The 19,462-nt window shown below is 47.8% G+C and overlaps 1 protein-coding gene across 5 annotated transcripts in view; it reads left to right on the top strand.

Annotated features, from left to right (window-relative positions):
* Nucleotides 1-1,275: 1,275 nt before the first annotated feature.
* The window catches only part of LOC142487945 (cyclic nucleotide-binding domain-containing protein 2-like), a 50,600-nt gene continuing 32,413 nt past the window's right edge, over nt 1,276-19,462 (top strand). Inside the window, exons 1-3 of one of the 5 annotated variants that reach the window (XM_075588109.1) lie at nt 1,276-1,449; nt 14,942-15,091; nt 15,894-15,971. In XM_075588109.1, the coding sequence (XP_075444224.1) occupies nt 1,402-1,449; nt 14,942-15,091; nt 15,894-15,971 (276 nt within the window). In that variant the 5' untranslated portion in view covers nt 1,276-1,401. The remainder of the gene's footprint in view (nt 1,450-14,941; nt 15,092-15,893; nt 15,972-19,462) is intronic. The other 4 variants (XM_075588108.1, XM_075588107.1, XM_075588111.1 and 1 more) reach the window with 4 other exon arrangements.

Below are 19,462 nucleotides of genomic sequence, written 5' to 3'. Positions count from 1 at the left end.
TGGGGGGGCACATCCGGGGGGGGGGGGGAGAGGGCACATCCGGGGGGGGGGAGGGGAGGGCATAGTTACCTTCCTGCATTCGTTTGGTCGTACACTTATAACCCCCGTACAGTCCTGATCCAGTATTTCACAAAAAGATTATTAGCCAGAGCCGTCCAGTAGCCAACTTCAATCCTTTGCCAAAGGAGAATGCTTGTGCAAATATCAGAGCACAACTGTGCCCACCCCTGGTATATCTGATTGAGCTATCCAGGCCTGCCAAACCTTTAGGAATTTAGTATGGGTATTTTAAGGCCCAAAACAGCCTGAATTACCCCTTTGGTGAATCTAGAATGACCGCCTTCACCTTAACTATGCCGTAAGGTCCTCATTGTATCTGTTTGCGCTTGTTTTCCTTATTCCGTATGTCATTCTGTTCATGCCCTTTATATCATTCTGTTCCCCCATTGTACCGTGCGGCGGAATATATTGGCGCTTTATAAATAAACAAAGTCAATACTATTTTAACGGAAATAGGGAAAAGTCAAGCCGGAGCACCAATCAAAACATACCGGCATGAACCGGAGTAGAAACAGTTTAAATTATAGATTTAATTTTAGATCATAGGTAAATATAGAAAACGAGTGCTCCTACGCGTTTCATGCAGAGGTGGCACCATGAGAGAGCACCATTTGGGTGTGAAACGTGTAGGACCCACATCGGTGGGATATACTCTGCAGCACAATAGCCGCCTGTGACGGAGACGTGAGCTTGTGTTTCGTCATCGGAGAGACGGTAACGTTCTCTCTCATAGGGCCCGGGCTGGTGCCGCCTAGCGCAAAAACACTATTTATCCCTACCAGAGGCGGAACTAGGTATTTTGGAGCCCGGGGCAAGTTCCACCAACTGTGCCCCACCCAAATGATGGTTGAAACTGAAGACCCATACTCTCAAAGCTCTGATATCCCCGTTCCGTGCGATCAGACCCGGAAGCCCCATTGAAGTGAATGGAACGGAAATCTCAGAACTTTTAAAATATGCCCCCCAAACTGTACAATAAACGGAAATTCAGCGCCCCCTATCAGGCAGCGCCCAGCCCTCCAAGAGCTCTTCCAAACCCAGGCTTCGCCCTCACGGGAACACCCCCAGACCACTGTGTCCACAACAACTCTTAATAATATTTTAAGGCTCTCTATGTGGGACTGAGACTGTAACGCTAGTAACGACTGTGACAGCCCATCCTCACTGTGTGTGTTGTGGAGGAGGTGTATTCCTGCGGGGAAGGCTCGGGTTACCATGATTGTCTGCGTGCCGGAGATAGCAGGCTGGACAGGTGTCTGCTGGTGCATGAGCTGAGCTCAGAGCACAGAGCACAGGTATGAGCAGCACCTCTTCAGGGAGCTGCCTGCACCTATCGGTACCATGCTGTTGGGAGAGAGGCAGATTAAACCTCGCAGGACACAGAGACAGGTAAGGGGCTGACATTTAATATCCTAATAATCTAACGATGGTGCAAGGGCAACAAAAAAGGGAGAATCTAACTTGCTTGGTTCCTTTTTTGAGTGCCCATCCAATTCCATAGTTTGCATTGGCAGAAAAGGTCTTCTTAACCCATTCCATGTAATGTGACGTATGTACGTATGTAGGTATGTGTGTATATATGTATGTATGTACATATGTACGTATGTATGTATGTGTGTATGTATGTATCTATGTCTTTATTTATATAGCGCCATTAATGTACATAACGCTTCCCAGCAGTAATAAACGTGACAATCATATAAATAACAAATAATACAAATAACATGGGAAGAAGCGCTTCAGACATAAATGTAACATTGTGGAAGAGGAGTCCCTGCTCCGAAGAGCTTACAATCTAATTCATATTGCGCACCTCTTTGGCAGCAAACAGATGCAATGCGTCAGCGCACACCTGCTCACCCAGCTGCACAGTACACGTGTTTATGTTGGGGACGCTGACTGTCTGTTATCGTCTTGCTGATTGTTTTTGCCAGCCTGTCTTTGCCCTGACTGTGTCGGAACTTAAACTCGTTGGCATGTGTTTGGTGCAGAGAGGTACAGAATACACGTTCAGTTAGTGCAAGGTGAGGTCAGCCCTCTTTCTAATCCCAGAATATTACGGGCTCTATTTACTAAAATCTGCAAAATTAGGGCAGACCAGTGCAAAACCAGCAGCAGCTTTATTACAGAAAAGCACTCCCGTAGAAAGAAACGGGATACATCTGATTTCTCTTCCTCTGCACCGATTATGCTCCAGTTTTGAAGCCGGGAGACCTCAGTGCATAGACTCACATCCAGTGTGTGCATCAGGTTACTTCCTTTCATGGCATGGATTCTCTGCTATACATTAATTATTCCCTTTCATCTGAATGAACACAGTGCATGAAGAAAGGAGGGATTGGGTGCTTGGATGTATGTATGTATGTCTTTATTTATATTGCGCCATTAATGTACATAACGCATCACAGCAGTAATACACGTTACAATCATATAAATAGCAAATAATACAAATAACACATAGTGGGGAGAAGTGCTTCAGACATAAAAGTAACATTTCGGAAGTGGAGTCCCTGCCCCGAAGAGCTTACAATCTAATTGGTAGGTAGCAAGAACATACAGAGACAGTAGAAGGGCGTTCTGTAAGTGCATCTGCAGGGGGCCAAGGTTTATGTATCGTGTATAGTATTAGCCACGGTGCTACTCGTATGCTTCTTTAAGCAGGATTTTTTTGTACCTTATTCTTCCATTTGTTATGATATCAAGAGAAAAAGAGGAGCGGTTCTCTGTAAGATAGGTCATTTTATACCCTAACATGGTACAATTAAGGTGAAAGGAAGAGGAGTGGGCACAGCGGGCTTTATATCTTCACACTTTTATTCCTGCCAGATGGCTGTGCCAACTCTTCTCTTTTCAGCTTCATTGTGCAAGTTTGGTAGGAGGAGGTAGCAGACGTCCCCTTGGAGGTCGGGTGTCCAAGTATTAAGTTCATGAGAGATTCATGCAGAACAGTGACTGCTCTGGGACACCCCTTTTCTCATATAGCCTAAAGTGGTAAGAAGGAAAAAATAGTGGTGCTGAGTATCATTCAGTCACATGGTGCTGCAAACACTAGATCAATATTTCGCAAATCCATTCCTCAAGAACCTCCAACAGATCAGGTATTAAGGATATCCCTGCTTCAGCACAGGTGGTGCAGTCAAAGTGACTGAGCCACTGATTGAGCCACCTGTGCTGAAGCAGGGTTATCCTTAACACCTGGCCTGTTGGAGGTTCTTGAGGACTGGAGTTGGGAACCACTGCACGGGATAAACACGGAGCTGGATATCTTCTTGCCTCAGTGTTCTAATAAAGTCTGACATCAGACATTATAGTGTAATAAAGTGGTTTATTTGCAGGTTGCAAACGCACAACGTTTCTGTGATCTCCCTTCCCCAGGGGGAATATCTACTATAAATAAAATATTCCCCCTGAGGAAGGGAGATCACAGAAACGTTGTGCGTTTGCAACCTGCAAATAAACCACTTTATTCTGCTACAATGTGTGGTGTCAGACTTTATTAGAACACTGAGGCAAGAAGATATCCAGCTCCAAGTTTAACTAGGTGGCAGAAGTGGGATCCCAGCCACTCCTCAACTGCCTGCCACCTTACAAAGAAAAAGGACGCCCACTACAATTATCTATAATGATTGCGGTAAGACCTAAAACCTTTATCCTGACTGGATAAACACAACACATGTGCAAGACTGAACTCAACTGACCCGGTGTCCTGTGGCCTACAATGCTATATGCCTTACCTTTAAAGACACTGTCCTTCCTGTCACTGACGTGAACTCATTTTAGTGAGATAAGGACACAGCAGTCATGTAGGCAAAAAACCCAGGCTTACAATTTCTGCAGTGTATAACTGTACGTACATTTACAGTATGTGTGTATCTTTCTACATGTGTGGGTCTGTGTGTATGTTTATACACGTGTGGGTCTGTGTGTATGTGTATACATGTGTGGGTCTGTGTGTATGTTTATACATGTGTGGGTTTGTGTATGTTTATACACGTGTGGGTCTGTGTATATCTTTATACACATGTGCGTCTGTGTATGTTTATAAACGTGTGGGTCTGTGTATATCTTTATACACATGTGCGTCTGTGTATGTTTATAAACGTGTGGGCCTGTATGTATGTTTATACACGTGTGGTTCTGTGTATGTTTATACATGTGTTGGTCTGTATGTATGTTTATACATGTGTGGGTCTGTGTGTATGTTAATACACGTTTTGGTCTGTATGTATGTTTATACACATGTGATTCTGTGTATGTTTATACATGTGTGGGTCTGTGTGTATGTTTATACATGTGTGGGTCTGTGTGTATCTTTAAACATGTGTGGGTCTGTGTGTATCTTTAAACATGTGTTGGTCTGTGTGTATGTTTATACTTGTGTGGGTCTGTGTCTATGTTTATACACGTGTTGGTCTGTGTGTATGTTTATACACGTGTGGTTCTGTGTGTATGTTTATACACGTGTGGGTCTGTGTGTTTGTTTATACATGTGTGGGTCTGTGTGTATCTTTATACACGTGTGGGTCTGTGTCTGGGTCTTGCTCAGCTGGCCGCACACTCTTTGGGTGGGCCTGGTATGTGGACACTGGTTGGTTACGTGCCCAGGCACCTCAGTACTTTGGGGGTTCCACCATGGGTGGTGTTATTGTGGGGACAGTATATTGTGGGTGCAGTGTATATTACAGTATATTACCGTGTTCGTATTCAGTAAAACCAATGGTTACATACTGGGGTGTGTAATTACTGTATGTATTGGGTTCCTGAGAGAGGTTATCCTACTGCGCTAGGATCTCTCCAGGTGGAGGCGCTGCATCAGGTAGAACTACAGATGCTCCCAGCGGCGGAGACTCAGGCCTTCTGTGAGCCACAGGTAACGGCAGCACGCGTGGCCCCCCAAGTCACGGGGGAAAGGGGGCTACATTAGCAAAAGGCACAAAGATACTTTTTTAAACGTTTTGTCTCCTCTTACACAGTGAGTCCCAGCAGCCGCCAGTCCAAAAGCAGTTTAAAGAGCATTAGATTTCTGTAATAACAAAGGAGGGAGGGGGAGTAGGGGGTGTATGACACCTTTTTAATCGGACCAACAAGTAGTTGATCTGTTACAAGCTTTCCAACCTCTCAGCGTCCTTCATCAGGTAGCCCTCACCCCGAGAGGTTAGAAAGCTTGTAACAGATCAACTACTTGTTGGATCAATAAAAGGTGTCATACCCCCAACTCCCTCCTTTGTTACTAAATGGAAGAAAGGGCCAACATGGCTTCCCATCCTTCTTTGCTTAGTTTTCTGTGACAGGCAGAGCCAGGAAATCTTACTTTATCCCTGATCAAGCAGCTCGGTAATTGCCCCACTGTGTTGTTTTTTGGTAGAAGAAATGAGGAGACAGGCAGATCCTAGTTACCGCCACGCTGCAGCGTAATAACAGGCTTGGTGAATTCTTTGCACACAGGTATACAAACAGAATAACCAGGTGCTCCTACTTATAGGAACAATGATTGATTTGCAGCGATTGAAACACAAGCTGTTTTATAACTGCGGTAAAAACACAGCCCCGGGGAGCAGAACCGCAACTTGTGTCAGTGACAAAGACATCAACGGGAGCAAGAGAGAGCACACGGGAAACTTCAAAGTGAAATGACTGTATTGTTTATAATAATGACATACTGGACACCTAACAAGCTCCTATTGAATCCCCAAAATAACCACAACATATATATAAGCATATGAGTGTCACAGAGGAGTGCTACTGAGCATGGCAATATATTTAAAACCAGAGACAGAACATGAAACACAGACAGAGCTCAGTGCACATCCAGTGAAACTCATACACGGTACAGTGCCTAAATATACATGTACAGTATAGATATCTATTAAATAAAATGGTCTTTTAGTTTAACATTTTGGCCAAATTGTTGTAAGCCCCTGAGCCACTGCACGGCAGACCACATTCTTCAGGGGTCCCTAACGCTAATATAAATTCTTAATAACCTGTGTAATAACAGGAAGAATGATTTATAGTAAATCTGTCAATATTAGTTGCAAAGTTCTAAGTCTGATTGAAGCTGGTGGTTTGCGGACGAGGAGATCTGGTTCTATACCCAGTGTTGTCAACTTGTACATGTCGTTGTATATTCCTGAGCCCAGAGGTCACCGGGTCACACCCAGTGAAGTCTGCTAGCGTGATCGTGCTCGCCACTTCACAGCGAAAAATTTTGATATTTTCTCCCAATTCAATTAAAAATGATAACTGGATTTGTGATGTGGGATAAACTGCTCGGGTGCATACGCCAGAGAGTGATAAATACACTCAAGTATGCCCGGGGCCCGGGATTGAACGTCTTGACATGGGCCCTGGGTTGTAGAGCGGAGGGCAGAGGGTTGATGGCCTGTTGGACTTGGGCCCGGCCGCCTGCCCAGTCTGTGAAACTCGGCCCAGCATTTTTCCCGGCTCTCCCCTACCTGGTGACGGCCCCCGAATATCTCAAACAAATTAGTGAGGAATATCACTGGGCCTGTGAAAGCTGAGAGCCATTTTCCTGCCGCACACAGGTGGTGGGTTGGCACACGGGAAATGGAGGAGTTTGTGATGAAGCAAACCTACAGTCATTTGTTTTATTACAGGGGCGGCCAACTCCAGTTCTCAAGGGCCACCAACAGGTTAGGTTTTAAGGATATCCCTGCTTCAGCTAAGGTGGCTCAATCAGTGGCTCAGTCAATACCCCCCTGCTGTTTAGGGGGCATATGGAATATAGGTGCCCTTGCCCAGCTGGCCCAACACCTGGCTCATTCTCAGGTTCACCATCTCGCTCTTAGGGACTCAAAAGGGTAAATTCCTCTGCCTCTGGTTCCAGTTCGTGGATTACATCTTGACCAAGGAGGCGCGAGCTTCCCCCCCCCCTCTCCTATTACCCCCCTACATAAAACATACAAATAACGAGAGGACACATTTATGGAGGTAAAAGGCCGCGGCTTATTTATTAAACACAAATGGGGATAGTGTACCACCTGTCTGCGCCAGAATGCTCAGAGCTGGGCAACGCAAAGGGGGCACCCGGAAGTACGTCCCGGTGACCTACCCCCTCGCTTCAAACCACCCGGTTACCAGCCACGAGCCACGAGCCACTTCTGGCGGGACAAGCACCTACCCTCCCCCCCCAACTGCCGCCGCGACAAAGCAATTGGTCCACTGACCTCTCCATCATAATCTTTTCTTCCTTGTTTCAAATATTCTCTTACTTATCTGCAAAAGAAATGTTAACACTGAAAACAAATTTCTTTTTTTTAATTAACTTAACTCAAAGGGATGGGTGGGTGGGAAACTGCTCCAACGCCAAGGAACAAGTGACAGTTGCTTGTTCCTTGGCTCTAATTTGAAACCCAACCGCCCCAACTGACCGCGCTCGCGACCACCAGACCAGATGGGGGGGGGGCCGCACCCCCCGGTCAATTGCTGTTGCCACCCATACGGGCTAGGCCAGCTCTATTCTCTATATATCTCTTGGCCCGTATGGTTACATTGGGGAAACCTCTCGTGGAGGATTCCTCTCTTTATAGTCCATAATCTCTGCATTCCTCACCGGAGTCATCATCGCTTTCATTCTTTCATTTCTTTTAAAAATGATCTTGGACCCCAAAATTTTTTCGCATTGGGCTTATTTCTTTTTTGTTTTTTTTTCATGTGCTACGCTAAAAATATTTAAAGGGTTCCGTTCTGTTTTGCAAAATATAAAAGGGTTCCACGACTAAATGTAATTGGGAAACACTGTACTAGGCCAGTGTTTCCTAAGTAGAAAGTTCAACCTCTGGTGATTAGTGTATGATTAGTGTATGATTTAAAACATAAACTTTATTTAATACAACACATATATAAAATTATGGGTGTTAAAATGACGTACTAGAGGTCGTAGGATCATTTTTTCTGACTGCACATTGAGACCTACTGGTGCACAAAATATTTGTTTCAGAGTACACCAGTCACCACCAGTCACAACATTACCACATATGGTTTATGCATATACTGCCTAGTGTGACTTGGTGATACAGTACACCGTCGAGTATATACCCTACCTTTTCACCCTCACTGAGGTTTATATCAGGATTTTTATTTAGTTTCCTGTGTGATATTGATACATAACAGGAGACATCTATTATATTGATCACGAGCCCTATGGCTGTCAGTATTACGATCCTACGACCTCTAGTACGTCATTTTAACACCCATAATTTTATATATGTGTTGTATTAAATAAAGTTTATGTTTTAAATCATACACTAATCACCAGAGGGTGAACTTGAGTGCCACACTGGGTTCTTTTCTACCCTTTCTACCTATTCATTGTATACCCAGAGCACCGTTCACCGTTCATTTTCTATGAGGCAGCAGCAGGGGCTCCCCTATTACCTTATCCAGTGTTTCCTAAGGCCTGGGACCCGCTGCGCCCGGCGGCCGCACGAGCGTTCCCCACCAGCAGGGGAATCCTCCCGAGCCGGTCCCGGTCCCCCCTCATGGCACAGCTCACTACACGCTGTGACGCGTCAGCCGCCAGGGGATACAAGAGAATTGTAATCCCAAGCGGCGACACGTCACGTGGTGTGGCTGTGAGCCAATGAGGAGGGGAGGCTTCGGGAGGAGGGGAGGCTTCGGGGAGCGGGGAGGAGAGTGTGGAGGGAAAGCAGCGTGAGTGCCTGTCTGTGTGTGTCTGTGTGTCTGAGTGCCTATCTGTGTGTGTGTATGTGTGTGCCTGAGTGTGTGAGTGCCTGCCTGTGTGTGTGTGTGTGCATGAGTGCCTGTCTGTGTGCCTGTGTGTGTGTGTGTGCCTGAGTGTCAGCGTGTGAGTAGGGCAGCCCGCAGACGCTCCCTCCTGCAGCCCGGGAGCCCGAGCCCGTGGAGGGGGGGTAGCGGGTCCCTCCGCTTAAACCATGCCCCCCTCCGCTTAAACCACGCCCCCCTCCACTTAAACCACGCCCCTCCCTCCCACTCCAGCCCCGGCTCCCGCTCCCTACAGACCGCATATCGCTGTCTGTGTCTGTCAGCGCCCCGCCTGCCTGCAGTGCGGGCGCGCTGACTGAGGGAGCGGGGCCTTAGCCTTACCGAGGTTCTGAGAGAGGACTAAAAGGGGGCGGTGGGATTTCCCTGACCTCCCATAGCAGGGAGAGAGCAGGGCATTTTCCTCTACCTTCATTGGCTGCTGCTGGGTAATGCAGCCAATCAGGAGGAGGTGTCAGGAGCCTGTGGGTGTGGCCAAGTAGAGGAAGAGGAAGCAGCATGGGCAGTAGTGTGTGTGTGTGTTCTGTGACTTTCTGCCCCTCTGACTCCCCTGCCTGCCCTGACTCCCTGCCCCTTCTGACTGTCTCTGTCTCCTGTGACCTTGTCCTGTTGTAAGGTGCCTCAGCAACTGAGCACTGTGGGTAGTGGTGTCCAGAGAGAAAAAAGATTGAAAACCACTGTACTAGGCTTTCAAGATGCCTCTAATTAACAAGTAATTAACCAATTAACTTAGTTGTAATTAGAACTTAGAACATTTTCTAAAAGGACTGTTCACGGTCCTAAGGTTCAGCAAAGTATCCGGCCACTCCTCCTTCTCTTACCGTGCACCTCACAACTGGAACAGTCTACCGGAGACTCTCACAGCCGCCACCAGTCTAAGTTCTTTCAAAACTAAAGCTGTCTCACATTTTAATCTGGTCTGTAACTGTTACATACGCCTAAAATATATATTATCTCTAACTGTGCATGCAATGTCTTGTATATGTAACCCATATCCCCCCCCCCCCAGACACAGATGCTATATCTAGGGTGTAGTGAGGGCTGGCTACATGTGCTTTGGTGTGCGTACCTGCCGGTAACAGGAGGGCCTGAGCTTCCCGCGGTGATGTTGGGGACACAGGACCAGGCTTCTGGGGTAGTTGCCTCCATTCCCTTAGTGATGCAGCGCCTCCATCTTCTATAACTTCCCAGGTATGTGGGGTAGGACCCTTATAGAAGAATAACCCTGGTCCCAGGGTGAATGCTCCAGAATCACACAGTCTTATGTAAAATCAGCAGTGTCTTTATTGTCTCTTATCTGGCACACAGCAACAGTAGTACATGACAGGTTATATGCCAAGGCACTCCAAAGGTACACCAGACCTCATCCTCTTCTCCTCTTCTCCAGACTGTACTCCTGCAGGATGGTCTGTGGGGCCTCAATACCCCCAATTCCCACCTCAGAGGGTATCCTCTGGGTGGGGGTAGATTCTCCCCCTCACCCCCTCAGTGGGGTGAGGGGCATTGGTCCACTCTAGCTCTGCTCACTCTCCAAACTCATAGGACCGTAGCCTCTCTCTTCTGGTCCCAGGGCAGAACCTTTCTCCTCCAACTCCCACATAACAAGCCCACGTCCTCACAGGAACTGGCTACTAAATAGAGTCAGCCCCACCCCTCATGATGTCAGCAGAACCTCCCCTCTGCAGCAGAGTCAGGGGCCTGCATCTATCACTCAGGGCAGGGCGTGAAGGGGGGGAAACCCATGATTACTACTGGCGCCTGCCCTTAACAGGACTTACCACAGTAGGAGAAAGATATATAGCCCGTTCTGTTTACAGGGGGCAACATATATAATGTATAACCCTGTTCACTTAATGCAACTAGGTATTTGTAACCATGTATTTGTCCTTATAACTCTATGCCCAGGACATATTTGAAAACGAGAGGTAACTCTCAATGTATTACTGCCTGGTAACACATTTTATAAATAAGTAATAAATAAATAATTCAGGAGAGGGATCGTTTAGGTAATCATGATCCTGGGGCAGCTATGGAAGAGTATACAGACAGCTATGGAAGAGTATACAGACAGTACACCAGGGACTGTATTTATAGCGGTGTATGTTGTGACTGTTTGTATGAATAAAGTTCCTGGCACCCATCATTGCATTACCAACGCCAGGCCTGCACAGGTCAAGCACCCTGACACAGTAACACAGTCTGAGCACACCCTGTAAATAGATACTCGATGTAACCCTCCTCACCCGGCTCCTAAGGAGTTTATATCTCCTTAACCTCTGTTTTCAATAGCACGACTGTAAAGTAACACGCCAGAGTTAACACCATGCAGTGCGTTAACGAGTGTAATAACGTCTGCTGCATCTGTAGATAGATAGCTGTAATACACAAATGTAATGTAGCAGAGTGGTCCTCCGCACCTCTAGGGGGAGCTGATGCAGCTCCTCGGACGCTTAGGTGGAGGTGCGGTGGCCATGTTGGAACTCCCAAAGGACTAGAGAGAGAGGACATCCCCTGGAGCAACAAGATATCCTCTGGAGACTGGAGACCGCATGTCAGTACTGCCGGAGACCGCGGAATGGGAGGTTGTGCCTGGGGAGCCAGTTAGGCTGCCCAGGCGTAAGGACAGTAATACCCCACAGGCCCCAGTTAGTTCCCCATCACCAGTAGCGGAGTATTACAGGGTTGGCCCATAGGCAGGGTCTTGCCTATGTATATTGAGCCGTGGAGGAACCACGGAGCGGAGCAGCCTGCAGGAAAGGAATCCTTCAGGGCGGCCGGATCCCCACGTGGCAGCCGGAAGTAAGGAGGGATGGGGATTGTGTTTGGAGGCCCCTGCATCGTGGGACATGGATGCGGCCAATCTCCACCGAGGGAGACCTACCTACATACCCTTTTCCAAGGAAGGTACCAACGTGCACCACCATTACAAGGGGAGGGTGGCGCTGCCCTCACACACATATTGGGTGTAACTCTGGATGGACATCTGGCTGTATAAGGTGCCTCAGGGATATAGTGCCAGAAGGACAAAGGGTGTGCATTATTGTTGGTATATGTTATATGTATTCGGTTGACCCTGTTAGTATTGCTGTGTACTGTGTTATGCCTGTGTATTTACTAGGACCCCTCTGGTAAAGAGTAATGCTTATCCCTGATGTGTGTTGTGGTTATTTGCTGTACATGTTCCCGTGAGGAGCCATCCCGATTACGCTGGGGTCCCCACGGGTGGAGGCGCTGCACCCCCAAGCACCCTATGAGCGGCGGCCCAAGCCTTCTGTGAGCCTGCAGGATAGCACCATAACGTTCTTAGCATGTAAATCTCCCTTGGGGGGGAGGGGGGGAAGTTGTTACAGTAATATATATGTACTGCCCTGTGCTCACTGAGCTGTGTGAAGACACGATGACCCTGTGTGCTGTTCCTCTGGATGTTTACTCTCCAGGATTAATAAGTAGTAAGTTGCTATAAGGCTGCGGAAGAAACTTTGCTGGGAGAGGAATGAGGCCTTAGCAAGGGGCTCCGTGTGTCTGGAATATGTCAATAGTGACCCCCCCCCTTTCCTCCCCCCCCCTTTCACCCCCCCCCCACTTCCTCCCCCCCCCACCTCCTCCCCCCCCCACTTCCTCCCCCCCCACCTCCTGTGTGATAAGACAGCGTGTCCATGACAACAGTACCATACCGGAGGAGTGTCACTATCAGACATGGTCTCCCACACAGGACCAAAGTCAACCGAGGGTAGTAACAGGGAACCAGAGGTCAAAGTGCCGTGATGTAGGACCCTCTGGCAGTAAAAGGGTTAAGTCTGTGTCAGTATGGGAAATTATAACCTCTTATAATGTCACCTCTGTGGTGTTAGTTTGTATTGGTCTTAACTGTTAAAAGGTGTGTATTTTTATGTTTTCAACTGTGATACTTTCCTTTTCATTCTGTAGCACGTTAGAAAAAGGCTGCTTTTTTGTGGGAGGGGGTCAAGGAGTGTATAAAATGGCTGCTGGTTTTCTCAGGGGTTTTCCTGGCTGTCTGTGCATTAAATGTGCGTGCCAATGTCCACACAGCAGCGGCCCTTCTAAGGTAAGGGGCACTTTCCCCTCACTAGAAAATAATAAATGGTGATATACTCTTAAACATAAAGTTGCACATATAAGACCAGCACTCGTCATGGTAAGACCCCTCTCCTCTGAAATCCTCCTGGAGCCCAGGGACCAGAAGCCTTTGCAGCTCCTTATATACCCGTGGATAGATGTCACAACCCCAGGCCTGTTACTGGGCAAATTAAGGGTGGTCCTTCTGGAATATGCTGGAAGAAAGGAGTGGCCAGGCACCTGCCTAAACATTTAGCGACATTCATATTCTGACTAAGGCCACGATTATAGTTGTCACATATGCCGCCGGAAAAGGTAAGTGGCAGCTACAAAGGCCACGCACTCGCCCCCAGCAATCCGTTTCGTTGTTGTGGGGAAGAGCGCGGGACCTCTGTAACCGTAGGGCTGGTGCGGAGTCGGTCCTGGCCACGAGGTAGCTTCCTCCTAAATAATTTTCTCCTCCCTCCTCTCCAACGCATTACTCCATGGCTCCTTGGGCCCTCCGCAATGCATTATTCCATGGCTCCTTGGGCCCTCCGCAATGCATTACTCCATGGCTCCTCGGGCCCTCCCCAATGCATTACTCCATGGCTCCTCGGGCCCTCCCCAGCGCATTACTCCATGGCTCCTCGGGCCCTCCCCAACGCATTACTCCATGACTCCTCGGGCCCTCCCCAATGCATTACTCCATGGCTCCTCGGGCCCTCCCCAACGCATTACTCCATGGCTCCTCAGGCCCTCCCCAATGTATTACTCCATGGCTTCTCGGGCCCTCCCCAAAGCATTACTTCAAGGCTTCTCGGGCCCTCCAGAAAGCATTACTCCATGGCTTCTCGGGCTCTCCCCAAAGCATTACTCCATGGCTCCTCGGGCCCTCCCCAAAGCATTACTCCATGGCTTCTCGGGCCCTCCCCAACGCATTACTCCATGGCTCCTCGGGCCCTCCCCAAAGCATTACTCCATGGATCCTCGGGCCCTCCACAATGCATTACTCCGTGGCTTCTCGGGCCCTCCCCAAAGCATTACTCCATGGCTCCTCGGGCCCTCCCCAAAGCATTATTCCATGGCTCCTCGGGCCCTCCCCAACGCATTACTCCATGGCTCCTCGGACCCTCCCCAACGCATTACTCGATGGCTCCTCGGGGCCTCCCCAATGCTTTATTCCATGACTCCTCAGGCCCTCCTCAACGCATTACTCCATGACTCCTTGGGCCCTCCCCAACGCATTACTCCTTGACTCCTCGGGCCCTCCCCAACGCATTACTCCATGACTCCTCAGGCCCTTCCCAAAGCATTACTCCATGGCTTCTCGGGCCCACCCCAATGCATTATTCCATGGCTCCTCGGGCCCTCCCAACACATTATTCCTTGGCTCCTCGGGCCCTCATTGAGCAACTCCTCCCAACACTCATTGAGCCACATCTTTATTTAGCCAACAATTAGATTTATTTGTAAAATGTTTTACCAGGAAGTAATACATTGAGAGTTATGTGACAAATACATGGTTACAAATACTTAGTTACATACAGTACAGTAAGTAAACAGGGTATACAGTATATACAAGACATTGCATGCACAGTAAGAGATAATATATGTTATAGGCGTATGTAACAGTTACAGACCAGATTAAAATGTGAGACAGCTTTAGGTTTGAAAGAATGTAGACCAGTGGCGACTGTTAGAGTCTCCGATTGTTCCAGTTGTGGGTTGCACAGTAAGAGGAGGAGGAGCGGCCAGATACTTTGTTAAACCTTGGGACCGTCTTTTGGAGCCAGATCTCAGATAAGTGCAGCATGTGGTAGGGGTGAGAAGCATGTTCAGATAGACGGGTAGCTTGCCCAGAAAGTATTTGAAGGCAAGACAGGAAAGGTGAACTTTGCACCTAGACGCAAGTGATGGGCAATCTAGTCATCACTTGAGTCTAGGCGCAAAGTTCCTGTCGTCGTTTGCCATTTTTTTGGGACACTTCGAATGCTCAAAGTTCCTCTTTTTCTCATTAAATGTTTTGCTCGCCCCCACTTGTGACTTTCTTTCTCCCCAGCAGCTCCGAGATGTGGTTGAGAAGGTGATGAGGCTGCAGGCGGTCACCAGATGCTTTATTCGCAATGCCGAGGAGGCGCTGGGGTCCCGATTCTGGGGGGACTTTGAGGTCTCCAACTTTCCAACTGAAGAGTCGCCTTACGAGGAGAAGGTTAATAGATATTAAATTAGCCTCAAGGATATAATTAGCCATTTAATTAGAGCGTGTTGAAGGCCTCACTGGCAGATAATAGCAGACGGTTATTAGATCTGAAGCTTGGAAGTAGTAAAGATGTCAGGGACGTGTAACTCTTACCTGTTGCTGCCACAGAGACATAACAAACACATACACTGGCGACACACTTTATTCGAGCTTGGCTAGTCCCACGAATTCGGGTATACCCGGGTGTATTGAGGTTTGTGACTGTTTTCTGCCCGAGTGCATTGAGTTATTTTCCAAGCAGGGATTGAAGCATTTTATTCCCGCTGGCTGCAATACTGCACAGTATATATATATATACTGCATTACAATTCATGAATTTATGCCATCTGGTAGACACGCGAAGCATTGCAGCCTATTAAATCCTAATCATTATCATTTAACAGATCAGCCGCCCATCAGCCAGGCATGAACCCAGGCTGGGAAGGCAAATGCAACGGGGCTTGTCAGAGGTGAGGAGCGGCGCATTCCAGGTATCTGCCAGGTACATACCGGGTATTTGCTCGAATAAAGTGTGTCGGTGCAGTAGCACTCGCATTCTCAGTGCTACACACATCCAAGTAAGATTTACCTGCGATAATTAAGGCTTGGCTAATGGACATATATCTCCACCTCCTCTCCCACTGGAGCACATTACCTTAGGGGAAAATACCCAGATAAACCCGTTATGATTCCTTTGTAATACTCAGTAATAAATAAATAGTGCTGAGGTTTGTTGCTTTGCAAGTAACTCGTCTCCTCTCCATCTTTCCAGGAAGAAAATGGTAAAAACAAGAAAAAAGAGAAACTCGCCCTCGCCTTTGACACGAGCTTCTTTAAAAGTCAGTACGAGGTGAGAAACATTTCAGCCTCATTACACCCAGCGCCTTCATTAAACTTCATCCCCTCATCCACCTCCTAAAGGAATGAACAGCAAATATCTTATTCACATTGTATGGAGGAACCCTACACAGTGTTATAAGTTAGTCTCTATTACAGTTATCTCTGGGATACTTCTATGGATTGCCACATTGTATGGGGGAACCCTACACAGCGTTATAAGTTAGTCTCTATTACAGTTATCTCTGGGATACTTCTATGGATTGCCACATTGTATGGAGGAACCCTACACAGTGTTAGTCTCTATTACAGTTATCTCTGGGATACTTCTATGGATTGCCACATTGTATGGAGGAACCCTACACAGTGTTAGTCTCTATTACAGTTATCTCTGGGATACTTCTATGGATTGCTACATTGTATGGAGGAACCCTACACAGTGTTAGTCTCTATTACAGTTATCTCTGGGATACTTCTATGGATTAATAGAAAGAGGTGATCTGGCACACAATCAATGAAGCACTAAAATGTCACCTGCCGGTGCCCACAGACAAGGGGGGTCGTCCTACCAGGTCCCCAAATGGTATCAGGGTAAAGAGAGTCGTCCAGGCACACGGTCTTATCACAAAGTAGAAAATTTAATCCAGCATAAATCCAACGTTTCGGCTGCACACAGGCAGCCTTTGTCAACTACTCTCTTTACCCTGATACTTCTACGGATTGCCACATTGCCGCCGCTGATTTGTGTACGGCCCTTTCAGCGAGATTAACGCAGGGCACCATTTACTCATGTTATTTGCAAATGTATTTATTCAAACCTTAACTGGGTGGTCTCCCAGATGTGCAACAAAGTTCTGGAGACCCCACGATTCCCATGATATAGCATGAATACTTGCCCAGTAGACACAATATCGTGCCTCGTTCCAGCGACCCATAGAAAGCGCTGACATCATCCCTAGGTGATGTCATGGATTCTTGTTGGTGACTCCACTGGGCAATTCAGCCCGAGGGATGCTATGGTTCGGGTGATCTCTATATTTTAATACGTTTTTTTTTAATTAGAAGTGTTGCATCTGAATTTGGCTCAAACTATGATGACTACGTGCTTTGTGGGTATTATAAGTAATGAACAATTATAGGCATTAGCACCGTTGTGCGATCTGTTGTAGATTTTTACCACAATGGGTTGTATTTGTATTTTCTATGTTTCCTGGGAATAAATACAGAATGATCATGAATAACCAGCACATTCCTGGCATTACGTTCTGTGCCCCCACGTCTGTTTCTGTCGGCAGAACCTATAGTGCTTAGGTCATGAATCACACTGAATATTGCATACACTGCCTGTTAGGGATATATATATTTATTTATTTATTTATTTATAAAATGTTACCAGGAAGTAATACATTGAGAGTTACCTCTCGTTTTCAAGTATGTCCTGGGCACAGAGTTAAGACAAATAATACAGGGTTACAAATACAGTTACACAAGTGAACAGGGTATACATTATAGACAAGACATTGCATGCACCGTTAAAGAAAATATATATTATGGGCGTATGAAACAGGTACAGACCAGATTAAAATGTGTGACAGCCTTAGATTTGTAAGAACTTAAACTGGTGGTGGATGTGAGAGTCTCTGGTAGGTTGTTCCAGTTTTGGGGTGCCCGGTAAGAGAAGGAGGAACGGCCGGACACTTTGTTGAGCCTTGGGACCATGAACAGTCTTTTGGAGTCTGATCTCAGGTGATAGGTACTGCATGTGGTAGGGGTGAGGAGCTTGTTCAGGTAGCTGGGTAGCTTGCTCAGAAAGTATTTGAAGGCAAGACAGGAAAGGTGAACTTTGCGCCTAGACTCGAGTGATGACCAATCTAGTTCTTTGAGCATTTCGCAGTGATGTGTGCTGTATTTGCAGTGGAGAACATCACAGCCTCCCTGCTGCAAAACTGGACTGGGATTTTATGTCCTGCCCTGTACGTATATGCCTCTTAAACTTTATAATAAAAGACTAGATGAGCCACTTGAATATGTTGTATTGGCCACAGCTTTCTGTAACACTCGACTATCTAAAACATAACCTTGCTTAGTAGAGTGGTTCTTATTTTCCACCATATTTATTATTTTTTGGCCTGTTATGATCTGACCCTCCACCTTTTGTTCTAGTATGTAAGAAAACTACACTGGTGAAATGTCAAGACTTTTTATTAATATTTAGAGGTAGCTCAAGGGGTTCAAAGACTTACCATAAAGCCAAAACGTACTTTAGACAGAAACATAAGAAAAGATATTAAAGATAATTCACAATATCTACTATATATTTCTGAAAGCACTGTATGTCTGCATGGCCTGTGTCCCTAGCGGCAATCTCATTGGTCCCTTGGCCCGCCCGCCCCCGCACACCTCTCATTGGCCTGAGGCGGAGTGACGGGCCAAAGGACACATCACACACACACACACACACACACACACACACACACACACACACACACACACACACACACACACACACACACACACACACACACACACACACACACACACACACACACATACACACACACCTCTCTCTGTCCTCTCCCCCCCATCACACTCACCTCCCTCTCCACTCACCTCCCTCCACCTCCCGCTCCACTCACCTACCTCTCTACTCACCTCCCTCCCGCTCAACTCCCTCCCCGGCGCGGGGACAGGCAGTGGGCAGGGCAGCCTGCCGCTGCCTCCACTCACCTCCCGCTCCCTCCACTCACCTCTCGCTCCACTCACCTCCCTGGCGCGGGGACAGGCAGTGGGCAGGGCAGCCTGCCGCTGCCTCCACTCACCTCCCGCTCCCTCCACTCACCTAACGCTCCCTCCACTCACCTCCCGCTCACCTCCCTGGCGCGGGGACAGGCATTGGCCAGGGCAGCCTACCGCTGCCACGCGGCACCTAAGATGGCGGCGGACGGAAGGACCCCTTCCTCCCTCGCGGACTAACTAACATGGCGGCGGCCAGAAGGAGAGGTGTGTGTGTGTGTGTTACACTGTGTCTCAGACACTGTAGAGTGGGGACCGGAGCTACACATGGGGGGGGGGGGGGGTGGTCACGAGCGGAGAAAGATACAGGGGGAGTGGAGAGGAGGGACCCGTCAATTTAAAGCAAACCAACCCCCCTCCTGTCCACTGCCCCCCTATCCTGTCCACTGTCACCCCCCCTCCTGTCCACTGTCACCCCCCCTCCTGTCCACTCTCCCCCCCTCCTGTCCACTGTCCCCCCCCTCCTGTCCACTGTCCCCCCCCTCCCCTCCTTTTCCCCCGTCCCCCTCCCCTCCTTTTTATCCCCTCTCCCCCCCCCCTTTTCCTAGCGCTAAATGTAACTCACGGGCAACGCCGGGTCTCTCAGCTAGTAATAATATAAACAAAACCATATGGAAGGACACACCCTGACAATGACATCAGTGATTTCCCTCTGTGTCTTATTCGTTAGATGTATATTTCTCGGCGATTTAATGTTTATTTTGCAGTTTG

Source organism: Ascaphus truei, chromosome 2 (genome assembly GCF_040206685.1).
Source record: "Ascaphus truei isolate aAscTru1 chromosome 2, aAscTru1.hap1, whole genome shotgun sequence".
In the NCBI taxonomy this organism is placed as follows: Eukaryota; Metazoa; Chordata; class Amphibia; order Anura; family Ascaphidae; genus Ascaphus; species Ascaphus truei.
The sequence above is the reverse complement of the archived record's forward strand: the minus strand, read 5'-3'. Positions and strand labels throughout refer to the sequence as shown.